Source organism: Octodon degus, unplaced genomic scaffold (genome assembly GCF_000260255.1).
Source record: "Octodon degus isolate 3935 unplaced genomic scaffold, OctDeg1.0 scaffold00008, whole genome shotgun sequence".
Classification (NCBI taxonomy): domain Eukaryota; kingdom Metazoa; phylum Chordata; class Mammalia; order Rodentia; family Octodontidae; genus Octodon; species Octodon degus.
In genome coordinates, this window is record NW_004524584.1 from 6,210,277 (window position 1) to 6,236,463 (window position 26,187).

At 45.3% G+C, this 26,187-nt stretch overlaps 1 protein-coding gene across 2 annotated transcripts in view; it reads right to left on the bottom strand.

Annotated features, from left to right (window-relative positions):
- Positions 1-730: 730 nt before the first annotated feature.
- Ephb1 (EPH receptor B1) overlaps positions 731-26,187 on the bottom strand; it is a 436,689-nt gene continuing 411,232 nt past the window's right edge. For both annotated transcript variants that reach the window (XM_004625001.1, XM_004625002.1), the window contains 4 exons: positions 14,149-14,298; positions 8,368-8,561; positions 6,099-6,254; positions 731-2,191 (listed from right to left, as the gene is read on the bottom strand). In XM_004625001.1, coding sequence (XP_004625058.1) covers positions 2,083-2,191; positions 6,099-6,254; positions 8,368-8,561; positions 14,149-14,298 — 609 coding nt within the window. In that variant the 3' untranslated portion in view covers positions 731-2,082. The remainder of the gene's footprint in view (positions 2,192-6,098; positions 6,255-8,367; positions 8,562-14,148; positions 14,299-26,187) is intronic.

The window sequence follows — 26,187 nt, forward strand, 5'->3', positions numbered from 1 at the left end:
TGGTAATTAGTTAGTTGCACATGGAAACGGTAAGCAGTTAGTAAAGGAATGCCTTATCCTCTACCCAGCTGGCTAGACTTTCCAGCCACATGAAAATCTGCCTCAGAACTGTGCACATCTTCTCCTGTCCCTTGAGGCTCAAATACAAAGCAGTAGTTAAGATGAGCTGGCCTCGCTCAGAGCTGTACCCCTCGCCTATGGGCCTCTTTGAAGGAGCACACTGCTATCGTGAATTTGGGTATTGACTTCCAAAGAACTTCCCTTATCACAGTTGCCTAGGACTAGAAGAAAAGATCGATACTGCCTTAAGTAAGGCAGTAAAAAAGGTATTAGTGGAGCTGCTTGGGAACCAGAGTTCCTGTTATCGCCTCTGGCCTCCCCAGCTGCGTGTTCACAGACACACCATGAGCCATCCGTCTAAAAGCTACCTGAATATGCAATTCTCAAATGCACTGTGAACTGAAACCTGTGTGCTTTTGTATTACGAGTGACTGTTCCCACTTGCTTGCCATGACTTCTTACTTGGGGGTTTCATATTTATTCAGGTTCTCCTTTAGGCCGCACCAGTGTCAGTGAGTATATTATATTCTGCTTGTGAGGAGTCATGGGATCAGGGAAGTTTTCTCTGTCTTCTACATTACAGAGAAGAAAGATGGCTGTGAAGGATTCTCCTGTAATTTAGAGACAACCCAGTGGAGGGCACCCAGGGACACACACTCTGACACCATTCTACGTAAACCCAGACATGCTTCTGCTGTTTTTAATTAGACAGATAAAATTAGCAAGGAGAGTAAGGTAAAAGGAGAAATTAAAAATATTTAAGTGTTAGGTGGAATTTACAAAAGTGAATTGAACAATGAGGTACAATAAGGAATGTGAAGAGAAACACATACACAATCGAAACATTCCTTGGATGCCACACGGTTTAAGCCAGTCCACAGGCAGGGCAAGAACTCTTTCTTGCCTTCTCTTAAACTGCAGATTCCAGGGATGTGGAAGAACATTCTCCAGATACACTTTCCTTCTCCTTTTCTTCAGATGTCATCAAGAATAACTCATCAGTCAGTATCATTCTAGAATAGCCCACACTGCATCCAATTCAAACCACTCACCTGTTTCCTATCTGAATTTGCCAACTCTTGAGAGTTTTTTTTTCTTTTTTCCTTTCATGTTCATTTTTTCCCATCTCCTCATTTCCCATCAAGCCAAGAGGCCCCTGGGACAACCAGAAAGCCAAATCAACAACTTATTCTGGCCCCTTTGGATTTCCCAGGTGCATAGATTTCCCAGTTCTTTTTCCTTGTTTGCATCTGTTAGAACAAGCACAGTCATTTTATAACGCAGACATACATATGTGTGCCCTTGCACACGGAAACAGGTTTTTCTATTTTTTTTTCTCCAATTTTGTGGTATCTTTTTCCTTTTTGCAGAAAATGCAAACAAAAGAAAAACAAGGTTTTCAATTGAAGGTACATCTCTTCTTCAATATGAAGACATTAATTGAATTGGTTGGATCCCCATGCAGTGGTCAGCAAAGTCCTTTGGCAACTGACAGAACAACATCTGGAGACTCAGGAGCTGGGTTTTGTTTGCAGAAACTTCCCTACAGGAGTCATGAGCAAAGGGAAATGGATGTGGGGGAGCGAGGGACTCTCAGGGAGGAGTAAGAAAGGAGAAAAGAAAAGAACGTCATTGGCAAGGAAGCAAATGGAGCGGCCTCTGTGTCTTCCTTCCATCTCCTTCCCTTCTTCTGATAGTAACTCCAGCCCAGAGAGGGCGAGAGCTGCATTCAATCGTGTTTCCCCCACACACACTGTTTTGTCTCCACTACTGTTAAGATCACCTTTCTGTTTCTTAATTACTTCATGTTTGGTTTCCCACGGTATCCCAGACATGCTTCTGTCACTGAGAGATGAAGGGTGCCTGCAGCCAAACGACAGGTCCAGTTTACTCCTCATTGATGGAAACACCTTTCTCGCTGAAAAGCACGTCTCTCCAGCACACTCCACAGTGGTCAACCGCGAGGTCCCCCAGGAGCCGGGTCCTGTTCCTTCCTTTCCTCCCTCAAAAAGGCAAGAGTTCTCACGCCATGGCCGTTGGTGACTGACTCATCTGGACTCTCATCGAATGGATGCTGTTCAGGATCTTCTTCTGATGGCCTGCCAAGGTGACTCCTATTCTCAGGAGGTCTCTAGAAGGGAAACAATCACACAGGAAGTCATTCGAGGGTTAAGGCAACATTTCACAATTCCAAACTCCTCATCAAAGGCATCATGCTCTTGAAAATAGTAGGGTAGGCATGTAAAAGTGTTTAAAATCCAACTAGTTTAAGGTTACCCGCATTTTTGGCAAGCTTCCAATTGGATATTTTCTTGCTCAGTCTCGTATCCCCCATGCTTTGGTCCTTGTCTCTAACACCTCCTCCGGTTTGGGGAGCGTAGGAGGTCCCTCCCTTATGCTAGGGATATGTTTGTCGCCTATGGGTTTTGCCACCAGCCCTTCATTGTGTCCGGGACCCTCAAATGGACTGGAATTTTCCTCTGCTATGTCTTTTAACACTTCCAAGGCATACGCTATGGGGCTCCAGTTATTCTGTGGAAATTTCTGCCTAAATTAGTGGACACCCACTGAGACTGAAAAGATATGGGGCCTGCCTGGTCTTCAGATGTTTTCTCTTGAATTTCACATTTCTGTCTCTATTTGAATTTTCATTTCATGCATTTTTAAGGAGGCTGATCTCAAAATAACTAAAAATATCTGCTCAAGCAGGAACCCAAACAGTATGCCTAGGATGCAGTTTGTACTGGATTTGTCTTTGATCTGTATTAATATAAATAAGTTCAAGGCTTAAATTTGACCTTGGGAAGGCCCATGTATCTTTCCTTAATCAATAATATCAACATGTAACACTGCTTGAGTGTGTCCTATGTACCATATAGTATCTTATCTAAACTTATAAGGGAGCATTTTGTGAAAATTGACAAAGCACTATAAAATCACAAATAGCAATAATTCAGCAGCAGTCCTTTCTTGCATTTGTCCTATGGGCAGGTAATTGGCCATGTGCTTCCTAAGTGATATTCTTTCTCTCTCCCACACAGTGAGATGGGCATTACTACTGTATGCATGGTTAGAGACAAGGTAAGTAGTGTTAAGAGAAGTTAAGTGATGTGCTCAAGATCACATGGCAGGTTAGTAATGAAGGAGGTGGGATTCACATATAGGACAGCCAACCTTTCAGTGCCTGAGCAGGGTTTCGCTCAGAACTCTTCAAGTTCTGACTCTGTTTCCCCAAAGCCCTCCAACACCAGTCTGACAGATCTCTTGACAAACTGCATGTCCTGTTGAACACTGGGCTGGCTCTCTGTCCACAGTCCTTCCCCAGCCACTGCCCCCTTTTCAGCTGGTAGTCGGGCATCCAGGGGCTACAGTTGGTTGAGATAGTCCAATTGCCATGTCTTTTTAGGAAACACTTTTGAGAAGCACATTTGAATTCTGAATTTGCAAATTACTCCACAATTTATTTTATGGAGTCACTCATTTTCTTTTTCCATGTTTTATCCCTCAAGAAACAAGCCATTGTTGAATTCCTATTATTTTGTTTAGTGATATTCTGTGTCATCTCTAATGTTTTCTTTTTTACTATTTTTTATTCTGCTAAAAAAAAAAAAAGAAGAAGAAGAAGCAGTCTGGGGAGATAGCTCAGCAGTATAAGCCTCTGCCTGGCAGATACAAGGTCCTGAGTTTAATCCCCAGTACTACATGCTGTACCGGCCCTGGAACCAGGTGTGGTGGCGCACACCTGTAATCCCAGCACTGGGGAGGCTGAGACAGCAGGATCACTATGAGTCTGAACTGCGTAGTGAGACCCTGTATTTAAAAAAAGAAAGAAAGAAGACAGAAAGAAAGAAAGAAAGAAAGAAAGAAAGAAAGAAAGAAAGAAAGAAAGAAAGAAAGAAAGAAAGAAAGAAAGAAAGAAAAGAAAAAAGAAAAGGGAAACAAAACAAATTGCTCCAACAGTGTAGGTACATGTTGAACTTTGAACTGCATCCCTTCACTTTCAGTCTCACTTTCCCTTCAGTCATCTCCTTGTCTATGTCCATGTGACTGTCCCCAATGGAGGGGATCCCTTCCCTGATCCCCTCAGGCTGTGGGGCACACATGGCAGCAGCCCCTACCCATTGTAATGGCAGACTACAGTGAGAAAGCAGGAGCTGCCCACCTGCACGGATGCCATGTCTGCCTACACTCAGGCCCCTCACTGTCTAGGACACTCATGTTACCTTAAAGCGGGGGATGCTGGCTTTCCCCTCCTGAGGCACTTCTTTTCATTTTCTGCTGTTTGTTTGGCAATTACTCAAAATGCCAGGAACTGTCCTTTTTTAGGAATCAGGAAATGAATCTTTTGAAAAGAGATTCTGATGTTTAGTGGATTCAAGGCTAGATATATATTTAAACCATCTCCCTGGAAAAATGTGGAGTCACAATCACTTCTGAGAGAAACAAATGCCCAGGAGCTGGACTCTGGGCTGACTGATTCCAAGTAGTCAGAGCATTCGGAAGCTCTTTCTGGGGCTCCAGTGTTAGGGGTGGCTCACTCCATCTCCCTGTCCCGGATGCAGCAGTTGCCCTGACCAGGAGAGAATCCCAGAACCTAGCACTGTGCCTGACACATAACGGGAGATCAATTAGTGTCTTCCAACTGACTAACTGATGGATCCTTTCCCAGTTATAGGTCACCAGATTTTACTCTGGAGCCTTCAGTGCACATTGTAGACCAGGCAGCCTATGAGATCCCTTGAGGTATGTGTGCATGTGTGCATGTGTGTGTGTGTGTGTGTGTGTGTGTGTGTGTGCATGAGCACGTGCTCACGCGCACATGCATGTGTTGGGGAAGGAGTTGGTTGGTTTCTTGGTAAGTGTTATCTGAACTTCTACATGTGCAGAGGGTGACGGTTGACCTTTGCTAACTTTCATCCAGTGATTTGCCTACTTTTCTGTGGAGTGGAATCACCTGGGGACCTTTAAAACTCCTGATGCTGGGGTCTCAGTAGACACCAATTAGTCGGAAGCCTGGGAGTGGGAACCAGGCGTCAGTAATTTTTCAATATCTCCAGGTGACTCCAGTGTGCAGAAAAGTAGGGGGACCACTGCAGCCCCGTCCGTGATGGGGGGAGAATGATTTTCTGGTGATGGCAGCCAAGAAGAAGGATTAAGCCCTGGCCTTGCCATGCGTTAGCACTGATGTCATCTCAGAGTCTGATGGACAGAAGCGGAACTAGACAAATATTTCCCAAACTGCAGTTCCATAAGAACCTGCCCCTCAAAAATACTGTTCCAAGGTATTTAATAACTTTAAATAGGTTTCCTTATTTCAGGATTTCTCATGGCCTTGATAGTGCAAATATCAGCAGTGGATCTCTAAGAGGATGATAAAGTATGAAATATTTCCCAAATTTATTTGACTGTGGGACCTTTTTTTTCCCCCCAAGGAGAACTTACTAGCATTTCCCACAAGTGGCTGTACTCGGAACATTCTTGGGAAATGATGGGCCACACGGATCTTTAAGACCCTTTCTGGCTCTTGTCTTATTTGAATAATTTTATTTCGTGTATTTCTCCAAACTCCTACGGGAGCAGCAGACTGGTAAATAATTTGTGGGGGATGGAGATGTATGCTTATTTACAAGCACTGTCAGAGATGGAGGACGAGCCCCCGCACAGCCGCTTGTTGCTGAACCAGTGCAATGCCTTTTCTGCTCCACTGTTTAAAGTGCTGTCTGGCTGTGTTCTTTCCATCTGGGTGCTCTCTTTGATGGCTTGAGTTTATAAACTTAAATGGAGGAGAGACTCGGTGATTAGGCAAATGACATATGGCTATGACTTTGAAGATTTCTCATTTGGGACCCGGAATAGATCTCCCCCTCCCTTTCCAGCCCCTGACCACCTTCCCCTCCACCTTCCAAAGCACTGCCCTCATGTCTGCTCTGTACAGGGAAGGAGTGGCCGAGACGAGACTGGAAATTGGATTCAAATCATCTGCAGTAGCAGGGGAAGGGCCACCTGTGGGCTTGACAGAAGGGTTGTTCATCACTTACTCTGATGTCATCTGAGTGACAAGCTGAAGCGAGGTGAAGCCAGCAGTGAGGAAGCTGTCCCTGTACTGGACCATTTTGATGGCACTGAGCCACTCATCCACGGTAGTAAATGCTGTGAAATCTGGGATGGAGCGGTCGAGGAGGGGCTGGGAAGGCCTGGTGAAACAGAGGAGCAGGTGATGCTACAGCAGAAGAGATGTGTGCACAGAGGTGCACTGCAGCATGAAGGCCGATGGTGGACCATGTGGGCAGAGCAGCTGACCCCCAAGACGTGGAGCCTGCGCAGATCCACCCCTCCTTACAGAACTCTATCTCACTGCCATCAAGAGCCCAGTCCCCTTGTTTCCAGGTACTATTGGAGGTCAGTCAACACAGGCAGGCAGATTGGCACAGCATTCAGTTGAAGAGAAGGACATCATTTAATTTCTTTATCAACTGAAATCTAGGATCCTAGCCATCTAAAGATCCAGATCTTTAAAAAATTATGTCCAGTTCACCACAACCTCTCTAAATCTACTGGTAATATTTTTTTTCCTTCCTGGCATTATCCTTGGTTACTTGAAGGAAATGGAGGACAGAAGCCCACCACTGACTTCTTAAGGCAGCCATCTAGGTATCCAAAGCTGGAAACCAGGTTGTTGTCTTGACATCCCTCTAGCCTTCCCTCCAGTCCTTCACTAAGTCATATCAATTTTTACCTCCCCAACCTCTCCAAGTTATCTACTTCTTTGCAAAGCCAATACCCTGACTTAAGACATGCTACCTTCCATAACATGACTCTTGAAGTGTTCCCCTATATAAGGTCCCCTTTGCAGCCACATGATTTTTTCAAAATGCAGATTTTTTTCAAAATGCATGCTAAAAACTCTCAGACGTTCAAGAAACACCTTAGAACACTTAATAGGTTCCCACTGCTCTGAAGATCATGCCAAAATTCTTACCATGGCCTAAAGGCTCTGAGCAGTCTTGCCCTTGCTCGCCTGGCCACCCTCAGCCCCAGTAAGCTCTCCTCCAAGTGCACTCAGCACCTGGCCTGGACTTGCTCACCCAAGGACTTCTGTACATGCTGTACCATGTCTCTCTACCCTCGTCCTCTTCCTATCCACCTAATGCATCCTGCCCTTCAGCCCTGAGCCAAGATGACACTCATCAGAAAAACCTCTTTGCAGCAGCTAAAGGTACAAGCTTTCAGTGACCCGCGCACCACTCCTGCCACAACAGCTATTAAGGCTTTATTTTTGCATTTCTTTTCATGATCAGCTGATTAATGTTTGCGGCCTTTAAATTATTTTAAACTCCTTGAGAGTAAGAAGTATCTTTGTGTTACTCATTCTATAGCACTAGCATTAGGTGGAGTGTTTGGTCTATCACCATGTAACAAATTTTGGTTGGAAAGATGAATGAATAAGTGGGATAACAGTACAAATGCAGCTAAATAGTGCAGAGCTGGAAGAAGCTGATGGCAGTTCTGTGCGCTCACTCACAACCCTCAGCAGCTTTGTATTTCTTTGTCAATGACAGCCTTTCCCTGCCAATATATTGTTGGTGGAAGTTCCAAGATGCAGCTCTCCCTGCCCAGAGGACTTGTGTGTTTAATGGGAAGATGGCCTTGGCAAGCAGGATCCTTTAGAAGTAGGGAATCATAGCAATCAGGTCAGATACAGCTCAGCTACTCTACTGAACAGCCTAGTGCTCAGTCCTGGAGAAGGCTGCAGCATGGAATATTCTAAAGACAGAAGGGAAGAGTCTTGGAACTCCACATGAGTGGTGGTATGGTTTGTGTCTGGTGGTCCCCCCAAAGCCTCATGCAGTCATGGGTGGACTTGCAGAGTCTGTGACTAGCTCTTGATCTACTGGGATTATGGGTGTGAGCGCTGCTGGGATTCCGGGTGTGGGTACTGCACCCAGGCTGGGCTGGAGAGCCTGAATGCAACGTAAAGGACACAGCCTTGCTCTCTGTAGCCGTTGTGGCTGCTGCTACTCCTCACTTTTGTTCTTGCTGTTTTCTGCCACCACGAACGACTGCCCTCTGCCATGTGCCAGTCTGCCTTGGAGTCAGCTGAGTATGAAATGAAACCTCCACTGTGAGCTAAATAAAACTTCCTTTCTTTAATTTTGGGTGTCAGGTATTTTGTCCCAGTGAGAGAAAAGTAACTAAGACTAGCGGATAAGCTCTGCCTTGTCATCTCAAGAGAACAAAAGGCTATCCCCTGTGTCCCCACCCAGAAGACCACCACATCTAGGAGTCACCTGGTCCCACTAGACTCACACGGCGGTGATGGTTGCCACAGTCTTGAGACTTGCCGGGTTCCGGATCATCTTGTCCAGGGTGTTGACTATCTCTGCAAAGCGGGGCCGGCTATTCCGGTCCTTCTGCCAACAGTCCAGCATGAGCTGATGGAGAGCAGCCGGGCAGTCCATGGGAGGGGGCAGCCGATAGTCCTGCTCGATGGCGTTGATGACCTGCAGTGGTGCACAGGGCACAGGTGTGACTGGAGGGTGAGCCACCAGCTAGCCATTCACAAATTAGCCTCCCGGACTAGGCTAGCTCAAGAATACTGGCCTGTGACCAGACCGCTCCCATCCTAAGGGTCTCTCTGTATCCCCCACCTGGGCTGTGGTACAAAGCAAGGACCACATCTGATGGTGCCTTGGTGTTCTGGCCTCACTAACCAGTGCAGCTCTGATGCACATGAGATCTTTGAAAATTCTCATTGAAGGATGGTGAGGAACTTCTTCTTTGTCTCCTCTCCATTAGAAGACAAAGGGCCCATTTCTGCTTTACTGGTTCTCAAGTGGAAAAAGTATAACACATAGGAAAGCCAGTGAAGTCAGTTACAAAGGACATGCCCAAACCCTGCAGTGATTTTATTCCCTGTTTCCTAAGGGAGGAGGAAAGGAGGAGGAGGACTCCCTAGGTCCTTCTCTGTATTATTTACTTTCATTTTCACAAAGCAATAATAACTGAGGCTGGAGGGCAAAGATCACTAGGCTACACATTTGGTTAAGTAAAGTGAAAACAGTCAAAATGCCATGGTGGTCAAACAGAATAAGTATCTCCAATCAAGTTTTAGTAAATTTCAAGATCTCCCGGGGATAATTTTATAAGCATTTTGAGATCTTTCAGTACCTTGCTTTTCAGATGTTTACATTTTTCACTCTGTATTTCTTAATTCCTAATTCATTTAAATCAATTGTGCCTGCTCTGTGCTTTTTGTAATAGCAAAAATAATTCTAAGTGGCCCAAGCGCTAAACATACTTTATTATGGTACACTCCCGAGGCTTGGGAAAGCAAGCCCGGAAAAGCGTAACGCCGGCTTTAAAGCGATGTTACGGAAATGTGTCTATTGAAATGGAAATAAGCTCACATTGTAATATTAGGCAAAAAAAACAGGCTGCACAACTGCAGGTATAGTATAATCATGATTTATAAAAGACAGAAATCAAAACAAAACAAAATCCAACAATTATACACATGCATAGGAAAGACCTTGGAGACTCCATATACCATGGAGTTAAGGGTGGTTGCCTCCAGGCAGGTAGAAATATGAATGTGCTTTGGTTTTTCTTTTCATTTATTTGTATTTTTTATCGTCTGTAATAATCACGCATTGATTTTATATTTAAAGTACCTTAAACAACAGAGAAAACGATTTGGAGTTCAAAGATTTTTCTGGGGTTTTTTTTACAATATTTAAAAAAAATTAAATGTATCAGAGCTGGTTACCATTTTAACATTAAAAACTGTTGAAAATGTATTTCTATCAGTTTATATTTTTGCGATTTCTAAGCGCAGCGTATGTGACATAAAATGGGCATGAGTGACACAAGCCGAAGTTATTAGAGATAATCAAGGTGTATATTTTTCATTCAGTATGGTGAAAGATAAGCATAAAACCATAACAATATTGTCGCTATCGAAAAAGACCAGTAACTGGGAACATTCACTTTTGAACAATGAGTCTCACTGACAAATTTTTACCTCCTCCCAAACTGCTGTCAATCAAACCCCCTGCTGTCCTCTTAGGAGAGCGTTTTAACTCCATGCTCCCCTTGAGGAAAATGGAGGCATAAGCAGTGAGATAATTTGCCCAGAGGTAGACTGCTGGCAAGTGATGGGGCAGAGAACAAAGCTCAGGTTCCTGGTTTTAATTTTTGTCAGTTTTAAGCACCTGGAAGGCCACTCCTCTGAGGTTCTGTGGTGGCGCTCAGAGCCCAGGAACTCAGCCCCTGGAGCTGTTTGATGTCTCCATGACATGACGTGGAGCTAAGCTCATCCACGAGCATGAGCAGCCGGCACCACTCCCAGAAGCCTGGGTCATCAGTCTGCCCCTTCCCCTGCTCCCTGTGGGCAGCCAGCCCAGGGGGGCCCAGAGAAGACAAGTGCATGACCCAGCAAGGGGCCCAGCTCTTTCTGGGTTACCGAAGTGCCAGCCCTGCTGAAAACTGCGAAGCAACTGGAGGCATAGGTCCTGGAAGCCAGGGTTCAAATCCTAGCTCCATTTCTCATTAACTACAGCATGTTAGGAGAGGCGCTTGACTTCCTGAAACTGCACAGTTGGGTTATTAAAAAGATCCGAATGGCACATTGAGGTAGGTGGTGTCAGCTGATCACTGCACAAGTGAGTGTGGGAAAGAGTCCTCATCCCACCGAGGGTGATATTGCTGCCATGCGTCCTACGGTGCACATTTTCTTGGCAGACGGCAGGCTACTACTAGTCATTTTGGAGGTCTAGGAAATAGCACCTGAAAATCACCAAGCATTGGTAAATTCGGCATCCCATTTCTCAGCTTTCTGGGTAGAAGATAGCCATAGGAACTCCTTCCCATGCTTGAGTTTCTGAAGTGCGGGTTCACTCCATTTGCTAGATAATGCTGAGTACCTGAGCTCATTGTCTGTGATCCCTGATGCTCTTGCACATAGAAGAGTCTTTACCCATAATGCAAAGAAAAAGTTACCTAGGTCATTAACTGTACACAGGTAGCACTTATCCCTTTCTCTTTGAAGTGCTATAACCCTGAAAAACTTTTAAGGATCTGGATGTTTTGTATTTAGTATGTGTCTCTTATGACCAAATTAAAACATCCTTACATTAATTTTTTTTTTATTTTGGTTCTCTGGTAGGATTTTGAGGTCATTCTTTCTCATACCTCTCTTGTGAACAAGCATGCGGAACAGGGAGAAGATCTGCAGAAATGCCTTCAGTCTGGCCACCTGATAGCCTAGACTCCAGTGACTGAAGTGTATAGAAAGATATGGCTTTGGGTTTGGTGTGTAAGCTGTTCTGCTCAGAAGAGGTGAGAGCTGGAGGGACGTTTATGCCCCTTCCTTGGTCCCTAGCAGGATGGGCTACATGGAGGTTGAGAATTAGAGACGGGCCAGGTGGCATCCTCAGAGAAAAGAGAGTGAAGGTATATGTGTGTAAGAGGAGGTGGAAGTAGGGACCCAGGGAATTATTGCAGGTACCTTGCTGTCTCACGTGGAATGGTCTACAGTAACACTTCTGGCCACCTAAAACACTTAAGTAAGCACACACCCCAGGGCTAGTGGAAGAGGCTGGAGTGGCAAGGGAGGGGAAGAAAGTGTGTCTTTGTTCACTGGAACCCAGCAGGAGAAGGTGTGGGGTGGGTTAAGGACCAGGAGGAGGTGACTCATCACACCTGGGAAATGGCAGAGCCCCTCCCTTCACCCCCATGTCCTCAAGGGGCTCCTGGCTACCCTGGATCCTGTGTCTCCCACCCGTGAGTTGGGTGGCAGGTGGTGCCTACTCGACCTTGCAGTGGGGCGAGTGAAGTGGAGGAGCTCAGAGTAGTGGAGGAACCAGGGCAGAGTGGGTTAAGCTGAGCTCTGATGTTTCAATGATACCGCAGCTTCTCTCCACAGACACCGCCACTCTCATTATCTCTGTCAATCAGATCCAAGCAGCAGAACTTCCAAGTAGCTCTCTCTGGCTGACAGACTCTCTGTACATGTTCAAAGACCTTCCTGGGCTCCAGAAGCCCAATTACCAGCACTCCGACTTGCCTCTGCAATTCTCTTCCTTAAAGCCTTTCAATTGTCATCTGTAAAATCCTTTACTGCCACTGCCTCCACGGTTTCTGATGAGGGAGGCCACAGCCCAGTGGCTGGGAGCTCCCAGGCTCTCTCCCGGGCCAGGTTGTATCAACTTTCTGAATGGGCATGAAGTAGCCTCCTGTCTGGCATAGGGAGCAGAATGGCACTTGGGACAGTGCTTTAAGGGCTTTATTTTTGAGAAATACAACATAATTAGAATAAACTGCAACTTTACAGATATTCTTACTCACTCTGAGACCCAGCTCAAGTGTCAAATATCCAGGAAGCTTGCTTACCCTACCTGCATGTTTCCAAAGGCCTATACATTTACCACTGGGGCTGTGAACCTGTCAAGGTCAGAACCAGCAAACACAATATGTAGTCACAATTAGCTCACAGTGCCTGTGAGTTAAATGAATGACTTGGGAATTCTGAAAATTTAATACCAAAATTCTATTTGTTTTCAGCATCGGTGAGTGCAATTACTTAGACTATCCTGAATATCAAATCTTGCCTGTCAGTTCTCTAACCCAGTCTATGTGGGTTGAATTGTTCTCAATAAAATGAAGGCCTCTGGGAGCAAGAAGATGGGCCTGCTTTGTCTGGCTAACATTTCTTACTCATCTAGCGGAGTATGCAGCTGATTTCATGAAAGCATGCTCCACATCAACTCTGCCACTTACTGATTGGACACGCTGTAGGAGCAGAGGAGAAGTGTGGATAATCGCAGATAATAGAGGACCTAGATGCTACCCACCGTTGACATCAGGATGGTTGTGGTGCAGCCATCTTTCCACTGGAGGCTGGAGCACACTGCCCGTGCCAGTCGTGATTGCTGTCCCAGGAGCACTTGCTCCTTTCCACACAGTCTCACTGAGAAATGGCTGCCATTCTCAGTCTTTGGAGCAAATGCCGTGACTCTAATCCCCTGACTGGACAGCAGGCTGCTGAGGACAAGTTCCCCAAGTTGATGAGTGCCTCGAGCCCATCCAGACAGGAAGGTGTTTAAAGAGCAACAGAAACCAGATCTTTACTGGGGAGAGTCCTATGGCTTCTAGTCTGTGAGCTGGGAACTGCCCCTCACCCCATGGTGAAGAGCAAGACAAGAATATAGGTACTTATATTTTGCACATAGTCACCTTCTCTCCAAAGAGAGGGTATGTATTCAAAGCATGGAATTGGACTGGGCCTTGCAGAGCTGCTGGGGTCAAAGGTAGTGTTTTGAAATCTAGGTAGGACTTTTGATTGGAACCTTGTCAAAGCAAAAAAAAAAAAAAAAACTCTTCACATTTTAGTAATGATGGAACAAAGATTCTCATTTGGAGTACCAAAATGCCCTTTCCTGTGATATCCCTTCTCCTTCCTTTCCCACTTGTGTCCCTTGCAGGTACCCTGGAGGAATGTTCTGCCCTCCCACAGACAGGATGTGCCTCTGGGGCCCATCAGACTCTGCCCTCTTTGGAATGTATTCTCCGCTCATCCTTCACTGACAATGACACGGGTTTACAGGGGCACAGGTTCTCAGAGAAGGCCCTTTGTAGTTCCTCTCTGTAAAGCTGAAGGCGCAAGTCCCAAACATACAACCAGTGAAAAACAGTAGAACTGTCACAGAGGAGTAAGACAGGAACCCAGGCCCTAGCCCTCAGACCAGTATTCCTTCATCTCCATCCGCATCATGCAGGTGGAAGGAAAACACAGGACCTGGGCCCTGTGACACAGAGAACACTCTCCTGCTTAGTTTGGACTTGATCTGTTCATGGCTCATGGCTTTTTGGAACCAGCTGAGGTTTCTCTGGCTGGCATCTGTGGCCCATGCACATTTATAGGCTTTGTGGCATTGGGACTGTCGCTATCCATGCTAGGCTTAGTGGCTAGTTCCAAACACTGAAGCCAAGGATGTCTCCATACATCCTGCCCTCAAGCTCTGGTTGGTGTCCACTGCATGTGGGGTCTCTTAGATGGGTGTTCTGGCAACCAGGAGTTCTGACACTTACATCTTGGTTGGACATATCCCAGTAAGGTCTCTCTCCAAATGACATGACTTCCCACATGACAATCCCGTAGCTCCAGACATCGCTGGCTGAAGTGAACTTGCGGTAGGCGATTGCTTCTGGCGCTGTCCACCTCACAGGAATCTTCCCTCCCTGCAAGAAGGAGAAACCCGGTCAGTTCAGTCATCAGACTTCAGCTGATGACACAGATGAGACAAGTGTGTCTCTCTACTCCACCGCCTCAACGCCACATCTTGTGAATTTCATTGGTCAGGATAGTGCTGCCTTTGTCAGATACAAAAGTTACATTTTCTGTTATATAGGTCTTGCTTTATTTTGATCTTAACCATCCAGCAGAAAAGTATAAACACAAGGTATAAGAACTAAAGCCATATTAATATGCTGAGCTGTAAAAGGCTCAAGTCAACAACTTCTGACACTGCTAGTTCTGCAGATAACCCACTACTATTATGGGCTACTGGACTATATTGGGTTATTTTGCTGAATTCACACACCTACAATACTTGAATAGCAATGGAATACCCATCTCTGACAAAATTAAACAAAAAAGGGGGATATAAATGAAGGACCATCTTGTAGTGAAATATATATATATATATATATATATATATATATATATATATACACAAAATAGGATAGATATATAGCTACTTTCTCTTAGTTCAATAAGAAGAAAGATTTGTACTAATAGTGTTTAGATAAGATACCATGTCTGCATCTTGTACTATGAATAACTACTATGAAAACAATAATATGCAATGTGTTAATTATTATAACTGTCCTACTAACCTGTTCTCATTGCTATTTCTTTCTCAATAAAATTAGTTAAAAATTGAAAAGAAAAGGATAGTGCTTGCCTCACAGGTGGGCAATCTTGCTGTGCCTACTTAGAGGAGTTGAACAGGCTTGGTGTGGCTATGCTGGTCTTAGGCCACATGTGAGCACACCAAATGCAAGTGGATGGCGCATACCAAGTCTCCCCCTCCCAACCCCAATTTTCGACCTACTGATTCTAACACCGCTGTCATTGAAGCCCATTTCTGTTGTGTTGCATCTCTGAGATGAAGCCTACCTAACTGTGCATCCTGTAGACAGCCCTCAGCTGAATGGGGCTTTGATGGACTTTGGGCTGGGACCTGTCCACATGCTCATTGTGCCCCCTGCCCTTCAGTGGAGGACCGGGGAGGCTGAAGCTCTGTGTTCCTAAAGGGATATCTTTGGTTTGTTTCTCCTTGTTCTTACCCTGCTGTCCCACTCAGAGTCTCTAATCTGTTTCTCTGTGTGGCCTTTAGCTTGACTGTGAGACCATCGAGTAGTCAGGGGTTGTGTACCTGAAGAGCTGATGTACACCCTTCATTCATTCAGCCCACCAACCAGTAAGCTGCAAAAGCTATTTTGTGCCAGGCCCTATCTGAGGAGGAGCTGGAGTCCCAGAGATGAATCACCAGGCCTCCAGCTACAGAGGATGGTGGAAACAGATGGGAAAAAGAGACTTAAAATGTAGTTACAATAATTTCCAAGGAAAGGGGAAGGATGTGGCTGGGCCCAGGGGTTGCGGAGACTGGAGTGGACTTCCAATCACAGGCAGAATGAGAGGAGGTGTGTGCTGTGGTGGTCAAGCATTGCCAGAGCCTTAGGCTGGGTGTGGACATTGGTGCTTCCCTCTCCTACCTGGGTAAGCACGTAATGTTGCCTAACTCAACCTGTGCCTGTTTCTCACCAGCATCTGGTCACTTGGTACTCTGGAGGGGTAAGTGGTTGTATCTGTTAGGAACAGGGCACAGCAAAGGCGGTGTTAACTATTGCTTGCTCAGCCCTAAAGGACAAAGAGAAGTTCACCAAGCAAAGTGAGAAAAGGAATTCCAGGCAGAGAGCAGTGGTTGCCAAGGCTAAAGCAGAGATGCTGAGAACTTTCAGCAGCCTGGATAGGCTGAGGCAGGGGATGGCCAAGGGGAAAGGAAGAGGAGGTGCAGGTGAGACTGATGGGGGCCCTGTGAGTGCATCCCACACCGGTGCTGCTTCTAGGTGTCAGAGCAGGCCCTTGCCAAGGCCCCCTCCACGCACATCACTCTTGACAGCAAACACACTCCTTGTGTTCAGTTCTTCACGCCAAATACCAGGATTTCACCGCAGTGGCCCTTTCTCTAGGCCTTCATCCTGTATCAGTCCATAATCCAAGATACACCGAATAGAGGCTGCACTGAGTGGGGACAGCAGTGCCTCCCTCCTCTCCTCGCTGGCCTTATGCCTCAGCCCAAGGAAGCTATTTTGGTATTGACCATTCTTGCAATCTGTTCAAATCACTAAATATACATAGTGGACTTTAGCAAAGCTACCGTAAAATGTATAAACAGTTAATGTGAAGGAAAAAAAAAGAGCAAATTCCAGAGTGTATTTTTATCTGGGTTCCTATCCAGGGTCTGGGAGGAATAAAGGCAACCTGGCCCAAACCTCCCCCAGGCACACATCCAACTTTCTGCACAGAAGGCAGTCCTGATTTCCCCTGAGGATGCTGGTGAGCTTTCGTGGTGGGGGCGTCCTCAGCACAAATGCCAGCAACATGACAAATGCCTGGAGGGCAGGCTTGTGCTGCGCAGCTCAGGATGCTCCGTCCTCAGGAGCCCCCAGAACAGCAACGAATGCACTGCTTTGTTGACAAGGTAGCCATGACCAGGAAGAGCGGTGGGAAATTTACCCAGCGAATCAGGAGACCCTCAGGTCAGTGCCTGATGGCAGCTCAGGGACCTCCGCTGAAGCTGAATGCAGCTATTAGAGGAAGGTTGTTGCTGCTCCTTGAGATGGCCTGGGCCCCTTCATATCAGGAGAGGGGCTTTTACTTACTTACCAGGCTTAAGGGTTGGCCAAATAGCTCATCTAATTAAAACTCCTGTAAGCAGGGGTTCAATCAAGGCCTGCAATTGAGACTGGTCGTGGTGGTACACACACCTATAATCCTAGCTCGTGGGAGGCTGTAAGCAGGCAGATCACTACTAGTCCTACCTTGTAGTGAGACCCTGAACATCCTGTAGACCCTTTGAGTGAAAAGGAATTCAGTTAGTATTCTCTCTGTCTCTCTGTCTCTTCTTCTGCCCCATCCTGGCAGGTGTGCAAAAAAGAATGAAATTTTGTGTAAGAACATGTGAGTGTGTGTGTGTGTGTGTGTGTGTGTGTGTGTATGTGCAAGACTGAGACAGATAAAACTTGGCAGCATAGGACTGTGAGTAATGCAGAGTTAGTTTTATGTTTTGTGTATATTTGTGTGTGAGGAGGGGATGGGAGATACAAGTCTAGTTCTTTGGAATTTCAAAGAGACGACTTGGGAATCTGCAAGTGTTCTCCTCTGCCAAGTCTGCAGCAGACCCCAGGGGCTGTCAGTGACAGCTGTTGAGCTGCTCCCTCTTGCATATAAAGTGGCAGTGCCAAGCCCAATGGCGAGGAGCCATGAGCCCTCCTGCCACCTTGGGCTGTTGGGCCTCACTGAACACAGAGCCTGGCCTGTCACCACCACTCCCTCCATCCCTGCAGGTGGCCAGGCATCCAAGAATAGCCACCCAGGAAAGGCAGGTGACAGCTTGTCTGAGCAGCTCTCCTACTCAGCTGAGGAGCAGGGGACACTGACCTCTGAGACAAAAGGAAAGGTGATGCAAAGGCAGGGGAACATGACAGTAGGTGCTTTCCTTCCTCGGGATTTAAAAATTCTCCTTCTGTCTTTTCAAACATTCTCTCAGCAGCATCACCTTCTGATGCTCAGGGGGTGATTAAGGTGATGATGGTGATTATTTAACTTGTCTTCAGTTATGTGATGGGAACTCTACTCATTTAGAGGGTGATGACCAGCCTTCTGGAGGGGATGGAAGTAAAGAGCAGGCCAGTGTTGCAGCAGGCAGTCAGCCAGGAAGTCCTGCTCCCCAGAGAAATCCGGACCAGAAGCCAAGGTCTGTATGTCCACATCAAGTGATGTAAGTGTCTCTTCTCCAAAGGGCCACGGAGGAGGAGCATGCCCTTTGGGTGACAATGCTTTATGTTCTCATAAGGATGGAATTCTTAGGTAGTGAAGAAGAGATAGGGCTTGCTGGGGAAGGGTTTGCATCCAAGCAGGCACAGAGGGCTGATGAGGGAGTAGTCCTGGCATGGGTTTGCCAAAGTACCTGCCCGCTCACTTCCCCAGGGAATGCTGAGGCACAGGTCTGATTTCTGCAGAGAATAGGTTTCCCTAGAGCTGCCAAAGAGGTTAATGTTGGGGCTTCGGAGAAAGAAAATAAGAGAAGGGACACTCTCAGCAGGACTCTGAGAACCCAGCAAGATTTTATTACTGACCCTCTACATACAGCTTTGAGTTGAATGGTTGGGCTACCAAGAAAAGTCTTCAAATTTGTGTAAACCCAGTTCTCATGACAAATGTGTGAGCGTGTCTCTCTGTGTGTAGAATTTTATGAACCAAAGAAGACACCTGGCAATGGATTACTCCTAATTCAGCCATCTTCACGTTTTATGCCAATGTGAGGCATGATGCAAATGGGCAGTAGGTGTCAGGTGTCAGACTTTGGCCCTTAGTCTCAGCCAACATGCAGCAAACTTTCGATACCCCACGCTCTGCTAGTGACACAATACTACTCAGACTCAGCTCTACTCTGAAGTGGTAGTGGATCTCACTAATGCCACGTAGCTAGCTCACTGTTCTGCCACAGTAAAATTAGAAAGGTATAACACATAATTTTGGTTCTATAGCCCACTCAACTGTGCAGTCTTTTGGGCCAAGGTCCTGGTACAGAACTGACTTTCTGTTCTCATTACTTATCCTAGAGAAGCCCACTGGGCAGCACTTCTGTGTGTCTGAGTGCTGCTACAGTTCTTTTCTCCAGTACCTGTGTAAAACAAAGTCATGGGGGGGACTATGGTAGGAGTCTAGGCACTCAGTGTATTGTGTGTGGTGATCATATACAAATACTAGAGTTCTGGTGCATGAATTACATGAAGCTAGGAAGGGACAGATTGATAACCTAAGAGCATGCTCTGAATTTTACAAGCCCACTATTCCAAAATGTTTGCAATATGTAAAGCGTATTGGAGTTGTGAAAATCCAACAGGATAGATACACAAAACACACAATGTATTTCCATGAGAACAAATTTATTAAGTATTGTGGGTTGAATTACAACCATTCCGAAATATAATGAAGTCCTAATCCATGAAATCTGTGAATGTGGCATTACTTGGAAATACAGTCTTTGCAGATGTGATCAAGTTAAGATAAGGTCATAGTGGCTTAATGCAGGCTGTAAATGTAATGCTGGTTTCCTAATGAAAACTTCATATAAAGACAGAGATTTAAAAGAGAGAGTACCAGGTGAAGAAGGAGACAGATCTGGGCTGACCCATTTATAAACTAAGGATGTCAAGGATTGATCACAGGTAGACGAAAACATCCTCCTGTAGAGCTGTCACAGGAGGATGGTTCTACCAACATCTTGATCTCAGGCTCCCCACCTCCAGACTGTGTGATAAAACTTTTCCATTATTTAAAGTCACCCAGGTCATACTACTTTGTTACAGCAACTATAAGAAGCTCATTCATTAAAAATATACACAATTTCTTTGGGTACGAGTTTAAAAGTACTATTGGTAATTTTTTGGCATCCAAACTATCACAGGGAATACTGGGGAGGAGTGGGTTTTGGGGGGAGGTATACCTCAAACCTTTGATATTAATGCTTCTAATTAGCCACAGGCCTTCTATAACACTTCTAACCCTTCTTCAGTGCTGTTGCTCAGACCTCTGCCACAGTCCACACCTTGAAGGGCTACCCTTTGCTAGCATGCCCAGGAGGATAATTCTATGCTCACTCTCCCAGGGGTGTTCTCAGCCCAGGCAGTCACTCCAGCCTACCTGGTTGCATCAGATGAATATAACACCAACTGAAGTCAAGGCTTATCTCTGCACAGGTAGGAGCCCTTCCACATTGGTTTCTAAGCTTGGTTGCCGGTCACAATTGCTCTAGAAGTATTCTTACCCTTTCTTTTTTTAAAATGCCATGGGTTTTCCAATTTAGAATTTCTTGGCATCATGCTCAAGTATTGGTAGGTTTTTAAACAAGCCACTAAATCTACCAGAATCATTGGTAGGTAATTCTAACATGCAACCATTTATCACAACCCATGGCTAGAGTAGTGGCTTTCAGATGACAGTGTGTGTCAGCATCTTCTGGATGCCGACAACACTGGCTCCAAACCACACCTTCGAGTTTCCTACCTCAGAAACAGGATCTGAGTATCTGCACTTCAAACAAATTTCCAGGATGGTTGCAGCACTTTGAGAACCACTGGCATAGATCAACAAGCATAAATCACAGATTGCATTAGGTTTGATCCTGATTAGGTTTCACTCTGATCATTGTTAGTTGCTGGGTTGAGAAGGCTGCTAAGGCTTCACCTGGCCATAACAAGGGATTGTGACTAATAGCTCTATGTTAGAATCACCTTAAGCTTGTTAAAATGTACCTATGCTTGGCTATCACTCAGAGAGATTCTCAATAAATTAAAATATTCATGACATTAATTTTAAAAAAGTCCTCAGGTGACTCCAGTAGGCAGGCAACTTGAGAACCATCTGGCAAGGTCTTCTGAGTACAGAGAAGAGAGATATTGGTCCCACTGAGCAATGTCTGTGATGGGTGAGGGCATTGGTTATATACTAAATTGCAAAAAGATCTTGAAGTGATACAAAAAGAAGTAAAGAACAAACTAGGATGAAGTTTACATTGAACATTAAAAGTCACTTTGGAGTTGGCAGATTGGACACTCCACCTGGGGGCAGTGACCAGCCTAGCTGTGCAGTTGATCAGCCTGAGTGAAGCACTGGCCTGTGAGGAGCTCAGTAAAGCTTGTTGTTGGCTGGTTGGGACACAGATGGCCTTGCCCTGGAGGTGCATCCATATGACATATTCGCTGTTGTTGCCCCGTCACTGTCCACTGACCTGGACCAAGAGGTCTAAAGTGAATCCCAAGTGCGAAATGCAAAAGGTATTTCAGAATGAATGTCTCAACTTAAAAGCACCCTGAAAGTACACAGTGCATTTTCCCGAACTTAATCAGTAAAGTGATTTTTTTTTAACCTGATAAGATTTATATCAGCCAAGAAGGAAAAGAAGTTTCTGTCTGAAAGATTATCCATCTCTGGGTGTTACCAGCTCCTAACAGCCAGTGCAAATAGCTTTGGGCTGTCGAACTGCAACTGAGTCTATATAATAAAGAGGTTGTTCATAGTTCCCCAGGATACCAGAAATTTTCATGAAAACATTCTCTCCTTTTTCCGAAAGAGTTCGCCTACCCTACTGCACACTTCTTTCTGGAAGCCACAATCTTGATGGTGACACTCTAATTTATTACTGCAATAAGGATTATGATGCAACAGGCAGAGAATGAGGACTTTGGGTGGGAGGCAGGCTGCAGGGGCAGGTGAGCTTTGGCACAGGGTGGTCTCATTTGTCACGCAAATGGCACACCAGAAAGGGCTGGGGAAAAAGACAACCCAAAAAAGATGCACAGCTTAGGCGGCAGACAAAATTGTTTCTAAACAGAATGCTTTTCCAAGCTTTTCTTGAAGCATTAGATGCTCCTTCAAAATGAATGACACAATGTATTGCATGCTAGTAATAAAATATGTGATTTGAATAACTACAAATGGGAAGATTTACAGTCGGTGGGCTCCTGGCTGCCTCTCCCATGATCTTTGTGCTCGCTGAAACCCTTCTGTGAGATGCCGCGAAAGGTAATTGCAGCCCAAACATCATTTTCCAGCAGCTCTAAAAAGACCTATTTGGACATAAATTAACTAAAAATATGCGGATGATAGTGTGTATTTCATGTGTGAAGAACAGAAAGGCCACTTGGTAACGTTTTCCAACTGGGAAAAAAAATCCCGTTCTTCAACCAACTAGAAGCCATTTGTCTGTATTACACAGGCAGGGCAACAGCCGCCTTCTCGCCACCCACACCCATGACAGCCCCTGATGGCTGGCACGTATGCATTACTATTTTTTTCTTTTGCCTCATACTTCTTGAGTTTATAATTAAAAAGAAAAGGTGGAAAGATGAGTGCTGAATAATTCACTAGCTGCCTTCATTCATTTGACAAGCAGGCAGGTGGCACCCTCTCTGGGCCAGGCCAGGGTCAGTAGAAGGGAGGTGGAAAGCATGGCTTCTGCCCTGAGAAGGGCACTGCCCAAGCAAGCCTAGAGAAGGATCAGTTTAATAATGGTGCAGGCTGGTTCTCTCCCGTGCAGTTCTGAGAGCCTGGGGGTTGCTTCCAGTGCTCCTGAAGAGTCTGCCTCTGCAACATATTGTTGGATTAACTGGCCCAAGGCGCTCTAGATTCTCGGAGAATTTCTCCTTTCCAATGGTGGACGGCTTGCTGATAACTTAGGAAGAAAACCAGCAGTCCACTGGGGTCTAGAGAGCTGAGACAAAAATGATGTCCTCTAAGGCAGTCAGCTTCCAGGCCCTTTGGATTACAGAATGGCATGAAGGAACAAGAGGCAGAGGAAGGGATGGTTTGAGAAAGAAGCTAGAAGGCCACCTCACTGTCTGCCCTACCCTTCCAGAGCCATGTTCAGCGCAGCATCATTACCTCACTGAGTATTGCAGGAATTGTGTTTTCTCCTAGAGTCCCACTACCGCCATGGCTCACGGCTGTCCACCCCAGCCCCAGGCTCATCCTAAGGGGTCACAGCACATTCCTCCTTTTTCAGCAGTTCTGTTTGTTGTGCTGGTGACTCCCAGGCTTGTATGATTCTGTATGGTTCCTGCCTTGGTCAGTTGGCCATTATGACCTCCATCTTTGTCTCTGGCCTATGCATGGAGGACACTTGGGTTTCCTACAGCCTTAAGATAGGGCTACACCTGGCATGTAGATGGCAGGGGCTCCTGACAGCAAACAGCGAGGGGTAAGCTGCCCAGGCAGGGGACCTCTCTATCTCTGAGAAGGCCGGGAGCTCTTGGATCAAGGCTCAGCCATCTTGCAGACCTCTGCCTAGCTCTGTGGGAAGCCTGCAGAGTTTATTTGCCTTCTCTGAGTTTACCAAAGCCTGCAGTATTTTTCCCTCTTCTTCACATGCTCTCAGTCTCTGAAAGACTGCCCCTTGTAACTTTTTTTTAACATGCAAACTATGTCTATTCACTTTTTTTTTACACTGTAATTTTTGATGTCTTACCAATGTCTGCTAGGCACATCTCCAGTCTGCCTTCCTGTACCTGCTGCCTGCCGACAGCTATTTTAAAACAATGTCACAAGCATTTTAAGTTCTTCTGGTCACCTGAACTGTACTTCCGTCCTGGCATGGCTTCTCCCTCAGACAAGCCCAGCAGTTATAACCAAGTCACTTAACCACTCTGTCTCACTGTCTCCACCTGCCAATAGGGACAATAATGCTTAAGGCTCTCAGAGTAGTGTCTGAGGAGCTATTAGCTAGGGCTGATGGGGTGTGCCAGTGCACTGGGGAGGTGGATACACCTGTCTCCCACCATGAGCCCTATTCTCTGGACTCCCTGTCCTCCTCTGGTGGCAGTGGGCAATCAATGACCCGGAAGGGGCAGAGCCATCCAAGCACTGCTCAGGGAGGCCAGCTCCTGCCTGGGTGTCTTCCCCCTGCTGATATGAGCTAGGCAGTCGGTGCCTTGTTTTACAGAACCTAATGAAAGGTGGAGCAAGCACTGAAACTGGGCCCTCCCTTTTCAGGTCCTGTGCTGCCCTTTCCTCTCACTAGAAAACAGGAAAGTAGAAGGGGAGGCAAATGGACAGGCATTTCCTAGGTATGCAAGGCAAATGGTGTCTCTTCTCTCCTGAAGGATAAAAGATGATCGGCTTCTGTTCTAGTTGCATGAACCTTCGAGCCCCTCACTCTCCCCAGGGGCATTTGCTTCTCTGTCTTTCAAGTAAAACATTCCAAGCACAGAGTACAGATTGAGAGTCAGCTAAGAGGCTGACAATATCTCATGTAAAGAAAAGGTTGTAAAAATGACAAAATATTAACCACTACGGCACATGCGTAATTGGCACAAGGCTTTGGAAGGTAAACTTTTACCAGATTTTAAAATACAAAAATTCACGGCATCACCATAAGGTGCACCAGGGCATCATATGCCTCCAGGAGTGACAGTCTGAGAAGGACACACCATCATTTATGTAACGTGTAATAACTTGGATCTAACCATGAAGAGATGTCAAAAGAATCCAAGCGTGAGAGGTTGTATTAAAATGCATTAAAGGTATTCTTTAAAAATATCAATGCATTAAAAGAAACAAAATGATGGTGAAACTATTCCTGATTAAAAGAAACTAAATCGATAGGACAAGTAAATGCAATATCTGATTCCAGACTAGACCCTGTACTAGAGGGAAAAAGTGCTAAAAAGTCACCTTTGGATTTGTGAACAAAATTAAAACAGAGACAATAGATTAGATAAAAGAATTTTATCATGTTAAGTTATTAAAGTTGATAACAGAATATTCCACTCAGGAAATGTGGAAATACACAGAGAACTAACTGAAGATAAAGAGCCATGGTGTATGCTGTGCACCTTCCAAGAGGTCAGAAAAAAATATTTTACAACGACGGGAGGTCAATAATAAGACAACAGACTATAGTTGAAGCAATAGAAGATTCTGGGCAAAAGTTACATGAGTGTTGTTTGTATTACTTTTATTCTTGGTACTTTAAAGTTGAAAAGAATTTTAAATATGCAAATTCTTTGACCCAGAAATTTTTTGAAGTTTACTCCACAAAAGTGCCTATATACAGCTAAATAGTTATAGAAGCAAATTCTCTGAAGCCCTGTTTGCAATAATGTATCAAAGGCCACCTAGATAATCACATGGAAAGAGCTAGTGAAATCATTATTAAAGCTTATCCATGCAAAGGACACATGAGCAACATGCCCACGGGGGCAGCATGCCTTCATCCCCCAAGGGCAGGAAGTAAGGGACTACAACGGAAGATGGTTTGACTCAGAATATATGCCTCACTAATAGGTAATGCCTATGACACTAATCAATATGTGTACTGTGAGACCATTATTGACTGCATAGAGATATAATATATGTGAAATATAAAGTATATATACCATATAGATCATATATGTTCATAAGTATTATACACACACTAAAGTTGGGAAAGAAACACACCAACTACTAAAGACAATTACTATTGGGAATAAGGAAGGGGGAGTCAGTATCATTTTGTCCTTTAACACATTCTTTATTTTTTATGTTTTAATAAGTAAAACCAAAATAACAATTAAAAGATATAGTCCTCTGGATATTTACTTCTTTGGCTTCCTTCAGAAGGGCTGACCTTCTAAACTGGGCCAACAAACCCTCTTTCTCTCAGTAGTCTGCCTGAGTCCTTCCTGAGTTGTTACGGAGGAAGTGGGTGTTTTGATGGCCAGAAGCACAGTGAATGAGGCTGCTTATAGCAACAGTAAGAGTCACGGGGAGAGGATCAAGTCCAAAGTTGGAAGAGCAAAAGTCAGCGTTCCCATCCTCTCGGCATGGGGGATTGAGCTGCTTCCGGGCAGCCGTGTGGTGCTGGGAGTACAAACGCTCTGCTGCATTTTGCACTGACCATTCTACCAGGCAGCTCAGATCGTCAGGGACATGTTTGCCACTGTTACCTTTCATAATGCATTCTGTGAATATTTGTTAAGCAGCAGCTGAAAAGCTCGGGATCACTGTGACGTAAGACAGAAGCAGACCAGCTTCTGGGAGAAAAACTGAGTGACCAGGATGGAACATGAGGAGAATGGGAAAGGTTTTGGTATATGCAGAACAGTTAGGATAGACATCTGGCTACTTTCTCTTAGTGCAATGAGAAGAAAGGTTTGTACTACTAGTGTTCAGACAACATAATCATGTCTGCATATTGTCCTCTGAATGACCACTATGACGACAACAATGAGCAATGCATTCATTATTGCAACTGTCCTACTAACCTGTTTTGAAACTGCTTCATTGTTAGTTTATCTTTT